This window comes from Belonocnema kinseyi, chromosome 1, assembly GCF_010883055.1.
Source record: "Belonocnema kinseyi isolate 2016_QV_RU_SX_M_011 chromosome 1, B_treatae_v1, whole genome shotgun sequence".
Taxonomy (NCBI): domain Eukaryota; kingdom Metazoa; phylum Arthropoda; class Insecta; order Hymenoptera; family Cynipidae; genus Belonocnema; species Belonocnema kinseyi.
The window spans coordinates 136,505,379-136,526,450 of NC_046657.1; the positions used below are offsets into that span (position 1 = coordinate 136,505,379).

At 33.7% G+C, this 21,072-nt stretch overlaps 1 protein-coding gene across 2 annotated transcripts in view; it reads left to right on the top strand.

Annotated features, from left to right (window-relative positions):
- The window catches only part of LOC117178617 (netrin receptor UNC5C), an 89,830-nt gene extending 71,021 nt beyond the window's left edge, over nt 1-18,809 (top strand). Inside the window, exons 6-12 of one of the 2 annotated variants that reach the window (XM_033370064.1) lie at nt 1,423-1,455; nt 4,600-4,764; nt 4,970-5,011; nt 10,369-10,506; nt 10,600-11,097; nt 11,956-12,913; nt 17,363-18,809. In XM_033370064.1, coding sequence (XP_033225955.1) covers nt 1,423-1,455; nt 4,600-4,764; nt 4,970-5,011; nt 10,369-10,506; nt 10,600-11,097; nt 11,956-12,913; nt 17,363-17,534 — 2,006 coding nt within the window. In that variant the 3' untranslated portion in view covers nt 17,535-18,809. The remainder of the gene's footprint in view (nt 1-1,422; nt 1,456-4,599; nt 4,765-4,969; nt 5,012-10,368; nt 10,507-10,599; nt 11,098-11,955; nt 12,914-17,362) is intronic. The other variant, XM_033370101.1, reaches the window with a different exon arrangement.
- Nucleotides 18,810-21,072: the final 2,263 nt, after the last annotated feature.

The following is a 21,072-nucleotide window of genomic DNA, read 5'->3' on the forward strand; positions in this document are numbered from 1 at the left end:
ACTCTTGAAGTTTCTCTATCTTTGGATTTTATTCTGACTTGGAAAAAATACGAGTAGCTTGTTGACACTAAAAGTACCAGCACAATATTAAAGATGCTGAAAACTTTCGTTAACTCGCTTGGACAGTTGTGAGACTTTCTCTTCTTCTGCTATGATTTATATTTTTTTCATGGAAAACCTGCAGTGCAATGCAAAATTGACAGATTAGTGGCCGGAGTATTAAGACAACACTTGCTGCAATTTCTGAATATATTCTGACTAACTTTTTTCAAATACTGAGAAGAAGTCATTTTCCCAGAGGTGGTAAAGAATGAACAATGTAAACAAAAATAAATAAAACTGGATATTTCAATCCAATAAGAATATTCCTAACTAGTTGTGTACAAAATAGTTTGGAATTGCCTGTAACAAATAAATTTCCTCGATTACAAATTTCAGAAATCGTTTGGATTTCCAAAATTTGTTTAGTGTTCAGGCTTTTTATCAATTAATTATTGCTATCGACAGGCGGTTGTGATCAGGTAATTTCACTGTCAATTGTGTTCTTTTCTCTCTGCGATCCAAGGCATTACTGCCCCTGGATAAGATATAAGCAACGGCTCGTGGGTAAATATTGGTTGATCTTGTTGAACCGTCCACTGTTGGCTTAACGTGCCATTTACGGTACGCGTGCCTGGGATTGGCTATTCTGACATGGTGAAAGGGCTCATCACTCATCGATGGGAAACGTGGTAGCTAGCTAAAGTGTGAAGTGTTTTAGACTGATTGCATGGCAGCGCAGTCACGCCAATGTAAGCGAATAAAATAGCTCCTTGACTTTTACGAGGATCAAAGTTGAACGGTGATACCAGAGGCATTGTTAAAATTAAGGGTCGCTGAGTGCGAAGCGAATAAAGAACGGGAACTTACTTTACGTTTAGTTTGCAAACCTTCAAGAAAGCTGCAGAGCAGATCTCTTGCCAGAAAGCATAGACTGCTGCAAAGTTGACGAGCCGAAAGCGCTGTCTCGCTGCGACGAGTGCAAATATTGGACTTACGTTAATTAGAAACTGGCTAGGAATGTACTTCTAGGATGTACAGGAACTTTTTTTAGAGTTTGAAATTACTATTTTTCTTTAAGAGAAAGTCAAGTTCAGAAATCGACTTAAAAACTTTGAAGCTCTGCGTAAGATTTAGTTTAAAAAAGAAAAGCATTTAGTTGTTTCTCTGCTCTTGTTACTATTTTTTCCATGTTCTATTATGTTTCTGAATAAAAGAAAGAATCTGCTACATAGCTATGTCAGAAGAAGGTCGTAAAGACCAGTCTCTTGTAATAGTAAGTTTAAAATTCTAGAGTCCATGCATGTCAAATTGTTTCAGTTGAAAGCATTTGTTATTGGGTAATTCTCTTTTCATTTTCCCTGCATGCTTACTTTGGAACAGTTGGAACATCAGAAGGATTCACAAATACTCTCGGTAAGTCTCAGTGTTTTTTCAGTTTTCTTCGGAACTCAGTGTAAAAAGAAGTAAACAAAACTTGTAAATCATGCCAAGTTTCGCCTAGGACTTTAGGATGATCATGACATATCTCGCGTTTCGCGGTCACCTACAAATATCTCTTGCTTTGTTCACTCGGCCCAGTCTTTGTTATTCCCATAAATTATATTTACGCTTAAGAACAACGTGAACTACATTTTGACATAATGTTTTGAAAACTCCTTCGGATTTGAGGAATATATTCTCAACACGACACTCACTCAACATTACTTGAATTTAGATTAAGTTGCAGGAACTTAAAACTTAAATGATTAAAGTATCAGCCCTATAAGAAGAAAGATGTTGTAAGCGATTTGTAGTTTTTGTTTTTTATTTTGGGTGAATAATTTCATTGCCATACACTTTGTCCTACATGGGGTGATATAGCTGTAAACTTTTAAGTTCAAATTTTTAATTTCCCTTTTTTTATGTTTCCTCTGCTAAAACAATAAAATAAGATTTTGACAGAAATCTGGCTAACGAATTTGACCTGTCGTTTTGGACTAGTGAAAAGTTTCTAAAAAAAATACGAATTAAAAAATGTTTCGAAAGTTAACGTGCCGTCGCGCAGTTTTTTGCGGACAAATTCATCAACAATAGGATACACATAAAATATTTTTTGCACATTGTTTACTATTTTTAATTTAATGTTAAAATATGAATTTTCTATCACGATGCCGATTGAAGGGCCCCTTTGACATCAAAGGGGTCGGATTTTCCACCAATCACAGCTCACGTGTCAGTGATTCTCACGTATCTTTTTCTGTGCCGATGTTCTCTTTTGGTTATGTGCACATCGAAAATTGAAATCGCAAAATATTGTTTAAAAAACATTATAAACATTGTAAAAACATTTAAAACCAAAACTTTTGTATCAAAAATTCATTTAAAAGTACTTAAATGGAGTCATGTTTACTGAACAATTCGTAAATATATATGTACGATTTTGAAATGTGTTAATAATTGCACTAACTGTTTTCCTTCAACATACTACTAACTCTTAAACCAAAAATTACAACAGGGTAACTTTTTTTGTCACATAATCCTTAACAAAAAAAGGTATCAAATCAAAATAGTCAAAAGTGACAGCAGACCGTAGCCTAACCTCCTTATCACGAGTTTCGCATCGTTACATTGATAGACATTACGTGGCACCAATTTGAATAAATATTTTACCGCCTTCAATTTTTAATATTTTTTTTCTGCTGAAAGACACAAAAGAAAAAAAATTATAACTCACCTTCGATTCAAATTAAAATTATGTATTAAAAAACTATTTGATCTAAAATCGCGAAAATACCCTATTGTTAGTCAGAATTAATTAATACAGGCTTAGAAATCACAAATATTCTATTAAAAATGGTATTGAATGATTATAAACAATTTGTTTAGGCAAATTCGACAATATATTATAGTTTATCTAGAAAGAATTATTCTGCCTTAAAATCGTTGAAATTTATTATTAAAATGATATTCGTAACAAACAATTATTATAATTTAAAAATTTTAAAACAATCTATAAAGTTACATATAAATTTTCAACCCATTGGGTTTTGTGGACAGGCGAAGTCACATAGTAGAAAAGTTAATGTTGAGATGAGAATATTTAATTAAAATATAATTTTTCAGTAATGGGATTTAAAATCAAACAATTTCAGTTTAAAATATACAATATAAACAATAGTAAAAATTATCTAACATATAAGTTGGTGTTTCCTTGCATGGGCTTTAGGGTCCAATAATTTTAAAAACTTTTCCAATGGTGACAACGGCATCTTATCACTATAGTTTTAAAATATGTGATTATCAAGACAACGAGGTAAAAGTAAATGGAATTTGTCTGCAGTGTTCGGCAACGAATGTTATTAGTGCAATAGGGATGTCATCATTTTCTTCCACAATTGCTCAGAAATAAATCACTGAAGACCATTTTTTTATTACTGGACCGTAAAACCCGTGTAAAGAAACACCATCTTATTTAATATCAGAGGGTCCATACAAATCCCCATCATGAACTTGTCTAACACATGTAATTTGTGTAATTTTCCTCACAACATCGAATGGTTTTATAAGTTAGTTTTTGTTTGTAACAAATATTATTAAACAAATTGTCTAAACAATCAAAAATTACAATTATTTTTCCAGTAGAATCGTCTTGTATTTAAAAGTTCTCAGCTCAACAGTTGTAATTATGACAATATTTCGTCATTAATGCCTTTTTCATAACAAATTACAACGATTGGAATACAAAAAACTTGTGTTGTTATAACATACTGATATATGGAAGCATTTGTTTAAATAACTTATTTATAATAATTAAATACGCATTTTGATAGATTATTCGGGATTTATTAATCTGTTATTATTTTTGACTAATAATGACTATTTTAGAGATTCTTTCAGAAATACAAAAATATAACGTTGAAATGGAAAATTTTGCGCGTGTATTTGTGTAGGTATTGCTAAACACAAAAGCAAATGAAAAAATTGGTTCCCTTACGTTTTGTGAGGAATTTTCTAAACTTCCTATATCCTAAATTTCCCTAAATCGGTTAGAAGATGTATCCTGTGGATGAGTTTGTCCACAAGAGTCTATTTCTGGATCACTGTACGTCGCTTCAGACTACGAATAGACAGACAGATCGACAGCTAGACATGTCTGTTCGAAAAAACCATTTCTCTAACTCACGGAATCTGAAAACGTCGATATAACGATGAAAATTGGATAAACCCAAATACACATGTATTTAATGCGTAAATATATAATATATTGATGTATTCTTAGAAAGTACGAGAAAAAGTAACTTGATAGGTACCTCATAATAAGTAGCTTCCCCAATTGAATTAGTTTTTTAAAAAATAAGGTCTGATGTAATAAGTACCGATCAGAAATCTTTAAGCGGAATTATATTTATATTTATGCTCTCAGGTTTCTCATATCGTCGTATTCTATCTCTATCAGTTGAAATATTCAAATTTTTGCCCATATACCCACATGAAAATATATCTGAGGAATTCGAAGAAATGTGTTCGAGATCGAGACTATGCCTTACGGGCTTACGGTTCTTTACTTTCTGTACGCAGTGGTCGATGGAGGCTGGTCCAGATGGTCAGCGTGGTCGGTTTGTGGAAGTGACTGCACTCACACACGAAGACGCTCATGCGACGAACCCTCTCCTAGTTACGGTGGTCGTCCTTGTCAAGGGAGAGACGTCACCGTAGCGAATTGTACAGGCGGCATGTGCAATGGTGAGTCCAACTTTCTAATTTTCTACATTCTAGTTTTGTATTGTTGTTGAGAAAAATGTATTAAACTGCAGTAAAATTGTTTACTATTTTAGTACACGAAAGGTCTTAAGCTAATATTTAATCTGTTGACTGAACCAGCCTTCTTCCTTACAATTTATAAATGTATATGATACATTTTTTAAAACGGCATTCTTTTCTGTTTTAGTTGGAACCGCCAAGATGGGAGGAGCACAGATGACCGAAGAAGGTGAGGAATTTTTTTTAAAATTTGAACATATGCACGTAACCCACTCACTCTCGTGATTTAACCTTCTTCAAACGGCGAAGACAACGCATTTTAGTTTTCCTTTTATGCGTCTGAATGAGATTCGAGGTCAGAGTTCACGTCTACCCTCTTGAACGGTTCATTTAGTTTAGTTAGTCGTTGTAGAAATGTAAAAGGAATCTCAGTTGTTGATAAGATAATGTATTCAGTATGCTTAGGGCCCGACCCAAAATTTTGTTCCGGATTACTAAGTTTAAAGCGATGGAAGCACACCTTATCCCACGCAAAACCTGTCTGAAATATTAATATAGTTGAAGAAAACATCGAAATTATATTATCTCTTCACAGATTAAAAAATTATATGTAAAATAATCATTTATCTTCTAAGATGTGCATATTAAAATTACATGAAGTGCATTTTTGTTCGTGATTAGACCGAAAAAATAGCATTGAATGAAGAAAATATCGGTATGAATGCGGATGATACAATATTTTTATGATCGAACAAAATTTATCTTGTCAAAAGAAAATCTACTTAAACAATGAAAATCAGAGTTTCTTCAACCTAGTACATTTGCTTGAGACAATAAATATTTTCTAAGATCAAGAGAATATTGAATCGTGCGTATTCGTAACGAAATTAATTAACCCTAAATAATATTTATATTCAAAGGTGGACATAAAAGTCTAGATTTTTCTATATGAACTTATACATACTCGTATAAGTCATCATAGTTCGTAAAGAAAGAATCAAATGTCTTAAAAAGAAAAATGAGGGAGCGCATTATGTAAAAAATGTGTACTCCATAATAAAAGTATTTTGACAAATTCACAGTTGAAGCTTGATATTAACATAGTAATATTTCTGTTTCGCATTGAGTAAAGTCTGAAGATTGTGCACCAACCTAGCTAAACTTAAAAATTTATTTCATTTTTCTCATCTGCTATCACAATTAGGAACCACGGAGGGAAATACGAACCTTCAACCGGATCAACGAATCTGAACCCAGCTTTCTGAGGGTGGCGTATTTACTTTTAATTACGTGACTAGTGAATTATTGACGCATTTACTGTAGGACTGACAGGTTTCCACTCTGATGATTGCCTGACCCTTCATGTGTGCGAAATAAACAATTGAAACAATGCTATTACCCCCGATGACGGTCGATATGCGAAAACACCCCATAGCTGCTTTGGAACTTTTCTCCATTATTCTCCTCCCGTACTCCTTGGCCTGCCACCGAGATGGCGTTCAACATCGATATTGAACATATAAAACTTGCACGCGAATCGACCCTGCAGGTATAGTTTTAATATCATGGAAAATTATGCAATCGGTGGCCGCTCTAGGCTCTCAAGAGCAGGAATTGATCGTGCATGCAAATAGAGTGTCATTATCCTGCGCACCCCGTATACAAACTCAGGTTAGGTAGATACCCTCACTACCGTTTCTGCGAAGCGCTTGGACGGCAGCAACCACCGTCTGAATGCTAAATTAGTCTTCGATTTTACTGATAGGGTCGATTGAGTGGGAATAAATAATTTTTAACCCTTGATGGTTATGTTTAGCTGCGGCTTTAGGTGCGCGTATTTCAACCTGTACTGCTATAGCATTGTCCTATCAATATCGTCTGAAAATACGTTTTTCAAACAAATATTAAAGATCGAATTTTAAAAGCTTTTAATTATTTTGCGATATTTAAAGATGTATTCGAACGTTCGTGCTTTATCGTTTAGAATAAATTCTTATATTTACAATATTATCTGCTTTTATGCTCTTTCCTCTTACGCAATATATTCGTTTTAGGATGTTATCATATCCACGTAAACTTATATGTTCCGATTGCAAATACTTTTCTTCAATATATATTTTACGTGTATAGGTGTGCTTTTTGCGCTCTCAGCAAAGTCATATTATTAGATCTCACATTATTATCCTCTTTCGGTTGTAAAACGTTGCGAAAAAACAAATGAGTGCTAGCTCCGTTTGCAATAAGAAATGTAATGACAACACTAATCTTTACCGCCTTACATTATATGTGTGGCGTAATCTTACAAGCACGATAAAAAGGGCATATTGGAGAAAATGATAGTCGGAAGAATCGCACTCTATGGCAACATAATAGAAAGAAAGTTCCCGTAGGTTCTTACGATGATCATAAAATGTAACTGCACCGCGTACTATAAAATCGCTGGATACTGATCGCTGCATACAATTTTTTCGAGATTTCACAGTCTCCTTCGGAATATGTAAATAGATTTAATAAAATTATCATGGTTTTCACTCCGACTTAAACAATAAATGAAAGTTGTATGAGTGTTTCTGTATAGCTTCGAAGCCCCTGGAAATCATCCGAAAGTACTTTGTCCAATTTCTTTGTACACATAATCTAAAGAGTGTTAAGACTTGCGGTACGGATAGTTTACTTCGGGGAAAATTCTATTTTTTATGAAATGATAGAAAGAAAAAATGGGCCCCATAAGCGCGACGACACGCACGATAGCCAAGGTTGAGCCATTCAGGAATTTGTTATTGAATATGATGTAAAATTTTGTGCTGTTTACGAAAAATTAGGGTAAATCCTCTCCCAAATTGAACAGTTTCGAGATACTCGCATTTTAATTAATTTAATAGTTTTTATCAATTTCATTTTTTTTTAAACTTCTATCATAGTATCAGTTAGCAAACCCATTTATAAAGACTAATTTCCTATATCATTTTTCGATTCAGCTGCGCTCGGTCTTCGCATTACCCTCCACATTTGTGCACAGACCACAATGCGCAATTTTCTACATTCTATGTTAAAAACTATTATATCAAATGTCTATTAACATTTTTTTGTGTACCTTGATCTGGTACTGCTTATTCTAATATTGCAAAATAATGATCACATTTTATTTTTTCTGGTCCTTATAGGGCCCTGCTGTGGTTGTTTAATTTGTCATTAAAGAAGGTTCTCAAAGTACCTACGGCCTTGACGATTACATTCTCATTGCGATAATCGCGCTTCGTGCTTAACAGATAGGTTATACAGGCTCTAATTTTTTTTTAAATTTGGGCTAATAAAAAAATTCGACTAGAATAGTTTTCAAATATATTTGGTACCTAGTGAAAATTTTGAATTAAATTTTTCTATTTTTTGAAAATTTAAAAAATTTTGAAAAGTATATAACTTATACTTTTCATCAAAATTAAAAATTTTATTTGGATAATTTGCAAGTCTTTTACCTGTCTAGAAGAAACTTTGACAAAAATTTTTATAATATTAAGAAAAAAAATTTGAAAATTTTGAAAATGCTTTAATTTTTTAAATTTTGGACTAATCGAAAAAATCAGCTAGAAAAGTTTTAAAATATATTTGGTATCTAGTGAAAATTTTAAATGAGATTTTTAGATTTACAAAAAAAATAATTTTTTATGTTTTTTGAAAATTTTCAAATTTTTTAAAAGTATATAACTTTTCTAATTTTCATAAAAATAAAAAAATTTATTTAGATAATTTGCAAGTCTTTCACCCATCTATAAGAAACTTTCACAAAATTTTTAAAAATTCAAAAAAAATTCAAAATTTTGAAAATGCGCCCAATTTTTTAATTTTGGTTCGAAATATCTGATTAACGAACTTAGCCTTTATTTTGAGGAACTTCAGAAGTGTATCAAATGCGGGCTCGATTGGACAAATCCTTCAAAAGTTAGCGTGGCTACAAAATTCAGGTAACCATACATACATACAGACAGACACCGATGAAATTTTATGATTTTCGGATTCTGCGAGTGCCGAAACGTAAAGATCCCTTAAAAACCAGAGATGCATCTTTTCCGTAGTATCAAATTTTTTATTTTTTTAGTCATCAGTTTATAGAATTCTTCTTTATTGTAAGCAATTTTTTTTAATGTCAAAAAGGATACTTGATATTGATTATAAAAGATCCTATTCAAATGTTTATATTCAACAAGTTAATGCACATTCTTGAATGTCCATAATTTGTCTTGCTATATTTGCAGCGATTTAAAATAAAATCGTGTGGTAATTTGTTTACTCACGAATGTAAAGCTTCATTAAGAAACTGACATCAGCTATTTTTACATAAGATAACAACTCTTTGTACTTTAAAAAATTATGAACAGTGTCTTGTTTTCTGCTTCTAATAATCGCAGAGACTTGTAATAAAGCTGAATAATTTTCATACAAATTAAATAATAAAATGTGTTTATTTTAAAGTTTATACGGCCTATTCTTTGTTTATTATTAAACTTTATTTGTTTGGTTAAAATTCAGACATTGTTTGAAAAAATTGTTGCAATAAATAAACGTAAGTTTCTATTCTGACTCCGAATTTTTTTAATTGCTTTTTTCCGAGTTGTCCAACATTTTTCACCTTTTTGCAGTGAGATAAATATTTTCACGAAAAGAAGCGCAATTTTAATTTTCCTCGTTTTTCAACGTAATTCCGAATTTTTTGAGTCAACAGTCGACTGACTGAATCAAAAAAATGTTACAGGACATTTTTCTTCGTAAGTGGGTTTGCTAACGTATTATATATCAAAAACTCCAGAGTTACACGTAACTGACTAACCCAGAATCTGACGGTCATAGAACGGTACACACCTGGCTCTCTACCAGTACACTAGAGCCCCGCTTTACCGGATCCCGTTATAATGGATAAGGCATATACGGTTCGTTTATAGGTCCATTTTTTACGGTCGATGATTACACAAAAAACAACTTTCTCCTAAAAAGAGTACGTACCACAAGTCTTACTAGCCTTGATGTGTTGAAAGAAAATTAGACAAAATGGTTTCCTCCTTTGGCCTCAGTTTTACCGTCAGAATTTCCCGATGATTTCCAGGGGCTATAAAGGTTTACACACTTCAAGAATGAGAGACATTCTCTGGTATCTAAATATGGCAGTGTCCCAGTGGAGCAATTTAAGCAAGCATCTTACCTGATGCGAACGAGATCTTAAAGGATATCCAAGCACTATCTAGTTTATGTACAACTAGAGGCAATCTTGTAAAAAGAAAACTGGATTAATGCTGGCACAGTTTTTCTACCCAAAGAAATCAATCGCAAATCCGAGTCCTATTCGTCAAAATGTCAATCCCTGTTCAAAGAAGGTTAAATCCGTTTAACACTGGATAGAATAAAATGTACGATGTAATTTGCTGGAATCTAGTATAAAATCATTATTTACTTTCCACATTATCCTGAATCCCATCTGAAACTATAAACTTCAGTATAAAATTAGATATTTTCAGTAAAAATAGCTAAAAAGTCAAAGCGATACAATTCAAAATGCAAAAATATATGTAAGAGAAAATTTAACTTTTTTTTCAGCAAATCATCAAATGGATGTGACCCTGTACATCGGATTAACCGTGGCATGTTTGGTTATCAGTGGCTTAGTGTTCTTCCTCGCCAGGTTGCTACGACGCAAAGGACGTGACCACTCGCTGTATTCCATGGCTCGCAACGGTAAGTTCCTTTACTGAATTCGGTTACAACCGTGACTATAGATACTCGAGCTGCTGAGGTGACGAATGTAGAAACCCTTGAACTCGCTTACAGAATTCCACCCAGAGTTCTTCCCCGACCAGGACAAGAAGCTGAGTCTGCAGCCGGATGTTACAGCCACGACAGTGCCTGCTTGCTACGAGTACCCCTTTGATCCTAAACTCTCTATGTCTCGTTCCCTTTCTGAACATCACTATGACGTCCCTCATTTATCCTTGGCACCTCAACCTTCCCCCATGTCTCCAACGCCCAGCACCTCCACCCAAGAATCCTGCAGCGATAAGCAAATTCACTCCGACAGTGAAAACAGCGTTACCAGTTCCTATCCCTCATCAGATTCGACTTATAATGTCGCGTCCGAGAGCGTGAGGCTGCCAAAGTTAGAAACTGGAAATGTGGCGCGAGCCGTTGTTAATACGAGGGGCGCCCTGCTGGTGCTGCCGGATTCCGGAATTTCCATGTCTGTTCCCGAGGGCGCTGTACCAAAACCAACGAGGGAGGAGCTTTATCTGGCGGTACTGAACGAGGACCGGTTTAGGCCGCGACTGCCAGGTTGGTGATCATTGATTTTTCGCCGTACATTTTGCGGGTAGGACATTGCAGAGTAATAATTATACGAGATGCTTACTACGTCTAAATACTTACTTTAATATCTCTATGTACACTCGTTAAATTCCTTGATAAGCATAGAATTTCTATCAAAATACATCAGATATATTCAAATTCATCCAAAGATCAACTGTTAAGAAATATTTTTCCGCCACTTTAACACCTGTTTACTAGGTTTCTTTTTTTTAATGTTCACTATGACCTTTAAATTTCCCGGATTTTAAGTTCCATATATTTTGCAAGAAATTTACACGAATGTGCAATAAAAACATTTCTGACCTTTCGGACAATTTTGTAATAATTAAAAACTTTCTGAGGCTTCACGTCGTAATTTTTTGACCTTACAAACATATTGTCTTTCGAAAGTAAGTTTCGTGTAACTGTTATTTATTGTAAAAATCGGCACTTTTTTTAAGGTACTTTTCTTCCGGATTATATTTTATTGGACAACTTGACAATGTGTGAAATATATATTTTTTTGTCATTTTTCTGGAAAACCTTAGTTTTGGACATGGAAAAATGTACATGGTACATCTTTTTTTAAGTATTATTAAAAGTAGATTGAATTAAAAAAAAAGAGGAACAATAATAGTCATGTACTTATCTGGAAAAATGACTTTGTTTTCACGCAAATTGATATCTAATTTACTATTTTCTAGAAAAATAGAAAAATTAATATTTAACACGTTCTGAGTGAATATTAAGTACCTGGATGTAAGTGGAGAGAGCTGAGAGTCAGAATTAAAATCGTGTTCTGCAGTGGTACATAAAGTCACGATTCCCTTGACCTTTTGTCCTCAGATGGAATAACCCAGCTGTCAGCAGTGGTGACTTGCGGTCCGCCATTAGCATCCTTTAATAAGCCGGTGATTTTGCAATTCGAGCATTGCGCGATGCTGCATCCCGCCTCGTGGGAGTTGAGCATCTGGGCCTCGAATAACGTAGAACTCGAGGATACTTCTTCAACATTGTCGATAGCGAAAGATAAGCCGATTACGTGGACGAGGGTGCTGACTTTGGGGAACGAGACAATCAACACGCCTCTCTTCACTCAGCTCGATCACTCCGAGGTGTTTATCGTGACTGAGCAATTGAGAGGCTACGTCTTGGCTGGACAGAGCTGCGATAATGCCATAGCCACGAAGAGGTTAAGACTGGTTCTGTTTGCAAGTCAAACTGGTCAGTGTTGCGTTCGAGTTTACGCAATAGAAGACACTAGAGCTGCCACGAAAGCAATAGTCGATAGAGAATCACAAATTAGGGGATATCTTCTGGACAAACCGAGGACGCTGCTGTTTGAGGACAATAGGGAGCCGCTTCACATTAGCTTGGAGGAAGTAGGAAATGAATGGCAGAGCAAGTCTCCCACGGAGAGGCAGGAAGTCTCCTTTAGAGACGTATGGAACTGCCAGGAAAATACGAGTCACGTGACCTTTTCTCTGGACACAGCTTTCGGAGTTTCGTCCACGAGGAGTTACAAACTTCAAGTCTCTCAGGGTAGTTCAGATAGTAGACAGGTATTTAGAATTGTCTATGATGGAGTGAAGCAGCTAATCTCTTCGGGGAGCGTCACTAGGCCCCTTAGGGAAGTGACTGTTGTGAGCAGCGGACATGCAAATAACTCCACGACTGATTCCACAACCCTGCGGCCGTTCCGCTTCACCAGATCTCTTAGGAAGCAGCTTTGTCAGTGTCTCGACCCACCCAATGCACTTGGCAACGACTGGAGGATGCTAGCACAAATGCTTCAAGTCGATAGGTAAGATTTAGTGGCTTTTTTTTCATTTTTTCTACAGTTAAATTTCTTTAATTGCCAAACATGTTTATACAATTTCGTCTGAAATAATATATCTGTTGGGTATAATATTATTTAACCTGGAATAATCGTGTCCCATAAAAAAATTCTGGTATGGGTTTGATCTGGAAAAATATCTCAGATAGTATAGTAAAAATATTGGGAATGAGCCGCTTCCATACTTCATGTATATTTGAATGAAGTATAGTGGATGTATAGCTCAAATATAGCTAAAGTATAACGATGTATAGTTGAATTATAGAAAAAGTATTACAAAAGTATATCTCTTTAAGTATAGCTCAAGTATGAAGATTAATTTTAAAATGGTCTAAAGCATAGGGAAAGTATGGCCATAGTAAGTGTAGTCTTTATAAGTAAGTATACTTACGAGAAATCTAACATTAAACACTTCACCTGAGTAACATTTTGATTACATTTTTTTAGGCTATTGATATTATGTTTATGAATCAAAGATTCTGGATCTCCTACCAATATATGTGATATAGGGATTATATAGGTTGTCCATCGTACAGCTATTGCATATTGCATATTCTCACGAACAATATTCAAAACATATTTGAATCACGAAATCACTTGAATCGCGCACTTTTTAAATTTTCGGATGAGCTGTTATTTATGAAAAATTATGTTTAATCCCTTTTCCAGGATATCTTGAAAGACAAATAAGTGCAAGTATATAATCTTAATTACCTGGAAAATTCTTTAATCAGACGTTTCGATTTATGGGGGTGTCCTTTTCAGTGATTTATTTGTAAACAAAAACAACATTTAAATTTTCAGTAAAATGCTTTCGATACAATGTCAGTGAAGAAAAAAATATAATTTTATCAATTAAATTCTCATTGTGTATCTTTTTGTTGTATAATTTTTTCTCTTATTGTTGGTTCGAAATAAAATAAGTATATTAATATTATAGAGATGAATAATATACGGCGAAATCTTATTATTTCTGAATAATTGCAAATAATGCACAGTAAAACAGCAATGAATTAATTGAATAATTATATAATGTCAAAAGATCACGTATAGTTTGAAAACTGGTTTACAAAATAGCTTTTGGTTATCCATAATTTCTCTGATCTTATCGGTTTTTTTTTGCAATAAAAAATAAAAAATGTCTTTCAATATCATTACTAACCTTAGCAATTGTAAAAGAAAATCATCACCTCACTATTGCACTAATAACATTCGTTGCCGAACACTGCATATAAATTTAATTTAATTTTCCCTCGTTTTCTTGGAAAATACATCTTTTGTAAATACAGTGCTGTTTTCAAAAGTAGAAAGCGACTGATTTTTGTTATATGAACCGGGCCATGTGGTTTAAAGTTTTAGTGGGAGGAGTGCACATCAGAGCTCAGAGTGCACTGACATTTAAACTTTAAAGGGAAGGTCGTAAATTTGAAATCGGAGACTTTTCTGTATTTTCATTTTGAATTCTGGTTACTGAGGGGTATTTATTTATTGATGTTGTAAATTTTGAAATGTTTTGTGGTTGTAAGAATTGTTTATTTTTTCTTAAATGAAGCCTTATAAAAATAATACAGTTTTTGAATGTCTGTTTTTTGATAGAGAGTATTGGGTTCGCTTGCATTGTGAATCATTTCTATTAAACTCAGTTCCCATGCCATTAACAGTATTGTTATTGATTTTAGTCGATTGAAAGTCCATGTAAAGAAACACCAACGTACATTTTTTTTAGTATTTCATTTCATCAAGGATACCATCTTTCTGACGAAGTCTCATTGAAATGTTGCGATTAATTCATGTGTTAGAGCAAAAAATTAATTTTCAACATGAAAAACAAAATATTAACTTTTTTATTGTTCGTAATATTTATCCAATTGAAAAAATTATGGGGCATGTTAATATACATTAGTATCAAAGTGTGTTCTTTCTTTATATGACATTAAATTTTCTAACAGCAGTTAATCGAAAAATTTCGCTGTTAAAATTTTTATCTCAACGACTGCCACGTAGTTGCTCCAAATTAAAAGTGGTTTTTGTTTGTTTATTTTGATTCAGTAAATTTTTTTATTAATTTTTGTTTGCTAAGTAAACCAAAAAGGCGTATAAATTTGTAATTCTTAAAAATCCAAGAGATTTTAGTTGTGCTCAGGAGTCACTCAGTCACTCGAAAGTCACTCTGTCATCACAAGTCAGGTTAAATGGTATAAAGATTAGACATCTTTTAAAGGATGGACAGTCTTCTTTATATCTTAGTTTTTTTTTTCTTGAAATTCCCCTTTTTCTCTATTCTCAAAAAACTTCCCCTTTTTTTCTTTAAATATAAGATATTTTAAAGTACAATATTTGGTTTGCCCGAAAAATTCTCCGAAATTAGTCTGTATCCATTATGAATAATAATTTAAGCAATTATAGCATTTCAATAAATTATTTATAAATAAATAATATACACGTTTCCAGTGCTGAACCATTAAAAATACTCTTAAAAATAACTTTAGTGAAAACTGGAAACAGAAGTCGCTGTTCAATATAAAATGGGAACAGTTACATATTTTATAGTACTTTTTAAATAAGTATTAGAAGATGAAAACTTTTTAGTTAAAATGTATAAAGTTAAATACCTAAGAAAAAAAAAGAATATTCCAATATAATCAGCTGCAATGTTAAATGCTGAAACTTCAGAATTTTCAAATTTGAGTTTAAGAACACTGAAGAGTAGGGCGGAGTTAAACTGCTAAAATGAATCAAATCGTTTTGAGCTGAGGGAGAATAAAACTTGTGGGTTTGGCATTCGACAAAAGTGAAAAAAAATGCAATCAGTCAAATTTAACGATTTCAAATTCAAAATATTTCCTTTTTTTTCAAAACTCACGATGAATTTGTTATCTTTAAAGCTTTTACTAGTAAACAATAATAAAAAAAGTGCGAAATTTAAAAATAGATTTTTTGGTCAATCCAAAATTTTTTTTAAATGTGCAAAAACATATTTTTTGGATTAAGTCACATGCACACATTAAAAAAAAGTTGTATATGTCGAACCTAAAATTTATTCAGCTTGAACCAAAGAAACATTTCATGATTTTGCTTTTCCGGAAACACAATTTTTGTTGTGCTTTAGAATTTTTGGGATCTCTTTTTTTTGCGATTTTGCAACGTTATAAACACCACGAAAAAGAATCAATAACAAAAATAATTTCAGAAATTATTTTTTAATTGAACATTTAAAAAATTTTTAATTTAAAAACGAGTACAGTAGATGTACATCGATTTCATTTTTTTCATTACTTGTTTTGGATGTCGAGCCACAAATTGTTGTTCTTCAGCTTAAATGGTTCGATTAAGATTAGCATTTTTATTTCGCTCTACTGAACATACCAAAATTGTGTATTTAATTAATTTTGTTTTTTCTCGGACTTTTTTATATCACTGTGAATGGATCTCCAACGCCCCAAGTATACCCAATTTTTAAAATAAATGATTTAATGGCAGAAGTAATTGAAAAATCATGGAAAATTATTTTAAAATTTAACATTTCTTTTGAAAAGATTGTTTGCTTTTTTCGAGATGTAAATATGAATGTTTAATCTTTCCCCTTTTTCATGAGAAAATTACCCTATTTTCACTTTTTTGAGCTGATATATTTTCAACTATGATTTAGTCAATAAACTCACTTTAAGTTTACTGATGATAAATTGTATTGATCGAAAGTTGAGTATTCTTCCATGCCCAGGAGCAAGACTAGAAACGATTCTCTATTGCTGGATAGAGGTGTCAAAATCGTACCTCTGACCAGGTATAATAAAAATGTTTGTTACAGCTAATGGACTAATTTCGGGATATTTTTCTCGATATAAAAATATTTAATGGAATATATAAGCTTTACTAAGAAACGAAAACCTTGATTTATTTTTGGAAACTGCTGCAGTTAAATGCTCTTGATTTTTTTTCTATCTCCTGTATGATGGTTTCCCCTCTAATCTATTCTGAAAAATAGATTAAACATATCCTATCCTTCAGAAATATTTCAGCTGTAGTTTAGCTATACTAAATTCTATTTCAATATACTTGAAGTATAAGATTGTCTCATTTACTATACATTTTTTATGCTTTGGAAAGTGAATGATTGATCACTCCGTGCTTATGATTTTTACTCAGAATATCAGTCAAATCAATCAATTACTACGTATGAAGTATAAGTTTAAATTTTAAACACAGCAAGCTATTGTCATGACCAATGCAATCTCCTCCTTGAGAAATAGTCATTAGTGCGGTTCACTTGATTTAATGATGACGCAAGGACTATTTCGAATATATACACTTTATACATATATTAAATCTCTATCCGAAATCCCAATTTGATTACTATCGTGGCAAAAGTTGCCCAACAATAGAGACCCATAATTCAGTTTGGACTTTCCGTTCCAGGTACATCAATTACTTCGCTACCAAGGCGAGTCCCACGGAGCACATTTTGGACCTGTGGGAAGCTAGGCACCGGGAGCCGACCGCTGTGACCGACTTACTTAATCACCTTAGGGTCATGGGTAGGACCGACGCTGCCACTATTCTCGAGGCTCAGCTTGGACCATGGCTCTGAAGTTTTCCCCTCGAATCTCGAGTCTAGTAAAGTGATTTTCATCGGGAACGAGTGAGTGTGTCCCTAACGAAACGAGACTTTCAGTGTTCAGTGACGCAGATCAGTGATATTAAACGAAAGTGTAACTTTCGGCGAACTGCGTGCAAGCACTGCCTGAAGCACTGCCTTAAATTTCGCATCGACTATGCATGGCTTACTTGTAAATAGAGACTGCCAATGTGGTTGCGTTGGTGAAAGCACGAAGTGACGGGCGATTGCGAGTGCAGTAAATTGTGATGGACAGCTCATAAGGGCAAGAATTGAATGCTTTGCCCTTTACAAAAGGCTAAATACTCGCTTATTGTCGGTGGAGTGATTAGGCGCGTTAACAGAGATTACTCTTTCATAGTCAATTTCGTGCGATTCATTTAAAGTTAATGAGGAGAGAATTCAAGGAAGCTTTGAACCTATTCCGACAGAGTCCTAATTTAAGTTCTGATTACAGACATTGCTGATATTAAGCTCATCAAGAGAATGCTTGCTCCGTAAAGTGAGACTGCTTCTGCATGAGGAAGTCTTTAAACAAAATTATAATCAAATAAAATCAGTCTTTAATCTCAGATTTGCGCAGTGCGCACTTATGCAGGTTGTTTCTGCTAAAGTACCGCCTCGAGCCGTCTCTTCGCATTTTCCTCGACAAAAACAAACGGCTACTTACAATGAAATATATTACATAAGAAAAAGAGTACGAAATTGTTCGAGATAAGTCGAGGGATTATAAGCCGTAACCGTGATTAATTATACATAGAGAGAAAGAGACACCTATGTATTTAGATGGAATATATGTACATATATAAACACGAACGTGGACACAAGACAGACATGTCCATTTAGATGGATATATATATATACATGATACTGAGTGCTGATCCCGAATAAAGATTATGCACCAGTATGAAAACGTTATCACCAATTTGTTATTGGAAACGATAAATGTAATTAATTTTTTGAGAATAGTGCCAAAATTTTATCTCTGTTTTATCAAGTGCGAATTTCAAGAAGTTTCGTTCCTTGCAACACGACTGATCAATGTACTTTTCTGCATTTTGACCATTTTGTATATTGCTTTCAATGGTGACAATACACCGCGTCTACGATGGGCGCAATCGAAGTTTTTTTACAAGAAGAAATGTCATTTTATTGTATGCGATCTGACATTAATTTTCAGACAATTAAATTGGGAAAATTGTATATTTGTTAATTTCGACGAATAAAATATTCTTGTATAACTGAGAATCTGTTGTTTTAAAAATTCTCTCTACCCATTCCATAATAATCCTATTCTAGTTGAACTCTGTTATTTATTGGCTTTTATTTTTATTTAGACGTAGAGTATCTTTTTTCTAAATAACTTTCGAGGAAAATATATCACCTTAAGTGTTTTCTCTCGGGAAAATTAAAGTGCGACACTTTTTGTAAACTTACACGATTCTTTTTCTGTTTTTGCTTTGCTCTTTCTATTTGTAACAAATGGCGTCTGTAACTCATGCGTGTCTCTCTTAAATATAAGCAGTCGTTAATTACGAATTTGGAGGAGTTTGGCACAGGTGCGGCAGAGCATAAAATGTAAAACATAGCGTATCTACAAGAGAGCATCCACACTTCGTGTCGTCTCTTTGACACATCAGTTTAAACACGTCGAGTATTTCCTCCCACGTTAGTCACTAGTTTGACGCTGGTGAGTCCTCTAAACCGCTGCTTTCCATCAGTACCGGAAAAAGGCTTCCCTGAGCATGAAAACTATTTCACTACATCTACTCCTTCGCTCGATGAGCAAGCTTAATGCTTTGATTCTTTTAATAAACTTTGACAGCGGTGTACGTTTTAGCAATTTATTTAGGACGATTCACCACCAATTTACGGGGTCAAAGACATCATCATTTCCGATGCAGCTCATATTAGAGAAGTTTTCTTCAGGTAAGTTCAAAAAAATTATATTTCCATGTTTTAATTATCACATTATAAGATAGAATAAATGACGTCAGGATTATCGATTAGGGTAGTAGTAATCGACGACGTAGACTTACAGCGTTTTGAATATTACTGGACAAAATCAGTTCATTATATGTGATTGAGAGATCCTTCAGTACATAAATATAATAACAATGCTTCAGCAACTCATCGTCTCCCAGCGGCGTAGGCATGGGGAGGACTTGGGGGGCTCAAGCCCCCACCGAAACTAAGTATTTTTATTATCCAATTCCCTTTTTCCCACTCTTTGCCTAAACATAAAACCGAAGCCCCCTCCGAAAAAATCGAAGCCTCTCCCGGAAAAGAATCCTGGCTACGCCGCTACCGTATCCAATCTCAAATCTTAAAAAAAAAGTTTTTATAACCTGTGTAAATAAAGAAATTTTTCAAAGGATCGGAGCTTGAAAGTGGACAACAGTTTAAAAAAATATTTTAATGGTCATGCTGTTAAAAATGAAAAACAGAATTAACATAATTAAAATTTTTAACTTGTGAAAAATCTACCCCCTTCGAGGGCACGTTCTCATAGCGCGCAGCTCGTTTCGCTCGCATGTTTGAGCGAATAAAACTTTATCAAAAAGATCTCTCTTAGGTGGCACTAATATTATGCGTCTTGATATTCTGAATTGCCAACTTAATGAAGTGTGGTCAAAGATTAAGTTTCTCAAAGCTCTGTAGGTTTTGAGGTACACATTCTCAACGTGACACTCGCGCTGCGCCCTCAATCTTTGTCAGAAATTTGTGAACAGGTTTTGTTGAATCTTTTTTTTTTTTCTCGTAACTTTCGTCGTTTTTCCACACATTTTTATTTTATTTTTTTATGTTTAATGTTATTTTTCACGAATAAAACAAATAGTACGCGTGCTATCAAGAAGTGATTCCTAACGAAATTGTGGATCTTTTTTGGGATAACAATTTGGGTGAATTCATCTTTTTTCGTATCCTACACAGTTTGACCACAAAATGGAATTTTTTATTTTTCATTATTTTTTGTGCAATCAAAATTTGAATTTTAAATTTTACAAGAAAATCCAAAAATTTCTTATGATAATCTTGTAGGGCTTTCAAAAAGCGATGTTTTACTTCTCTTGACTTTTTTCATATCGTGCGTTTTTTAGCTTCAAATTTGGATTTTCGTTTGATTAAAAAAATTTGGAAAATGCTATAAATCTGAAAATTTTCTTTTTATCAAAAACAGTCATTTGAATAAATTGTTTGTCCTTTTTAATACTATAAATATCCGTACATAGACTTTTCAAATTCAGAAAAAAGTGGTCTCAACAATTTTGAAAATGCGCTCACTTTTTCAATTTTATCAAAAATGGCTATTGAACAAACTCGTCCTTTGTCTTAGGACCTAAGAAAGTGTGCCAAGCATGGATTTGATCCGTTCATTTTTTCGAGAGTATCGTGTTTGTGGACGGACGGCCGGACGGACAGATAGACGCCATCGTGAATACCTGATTTTCGGATTCAGGGGATCTCGAAACGTGGAGATCCGTTGAAAAACATTGGTGTCAAATTTCGG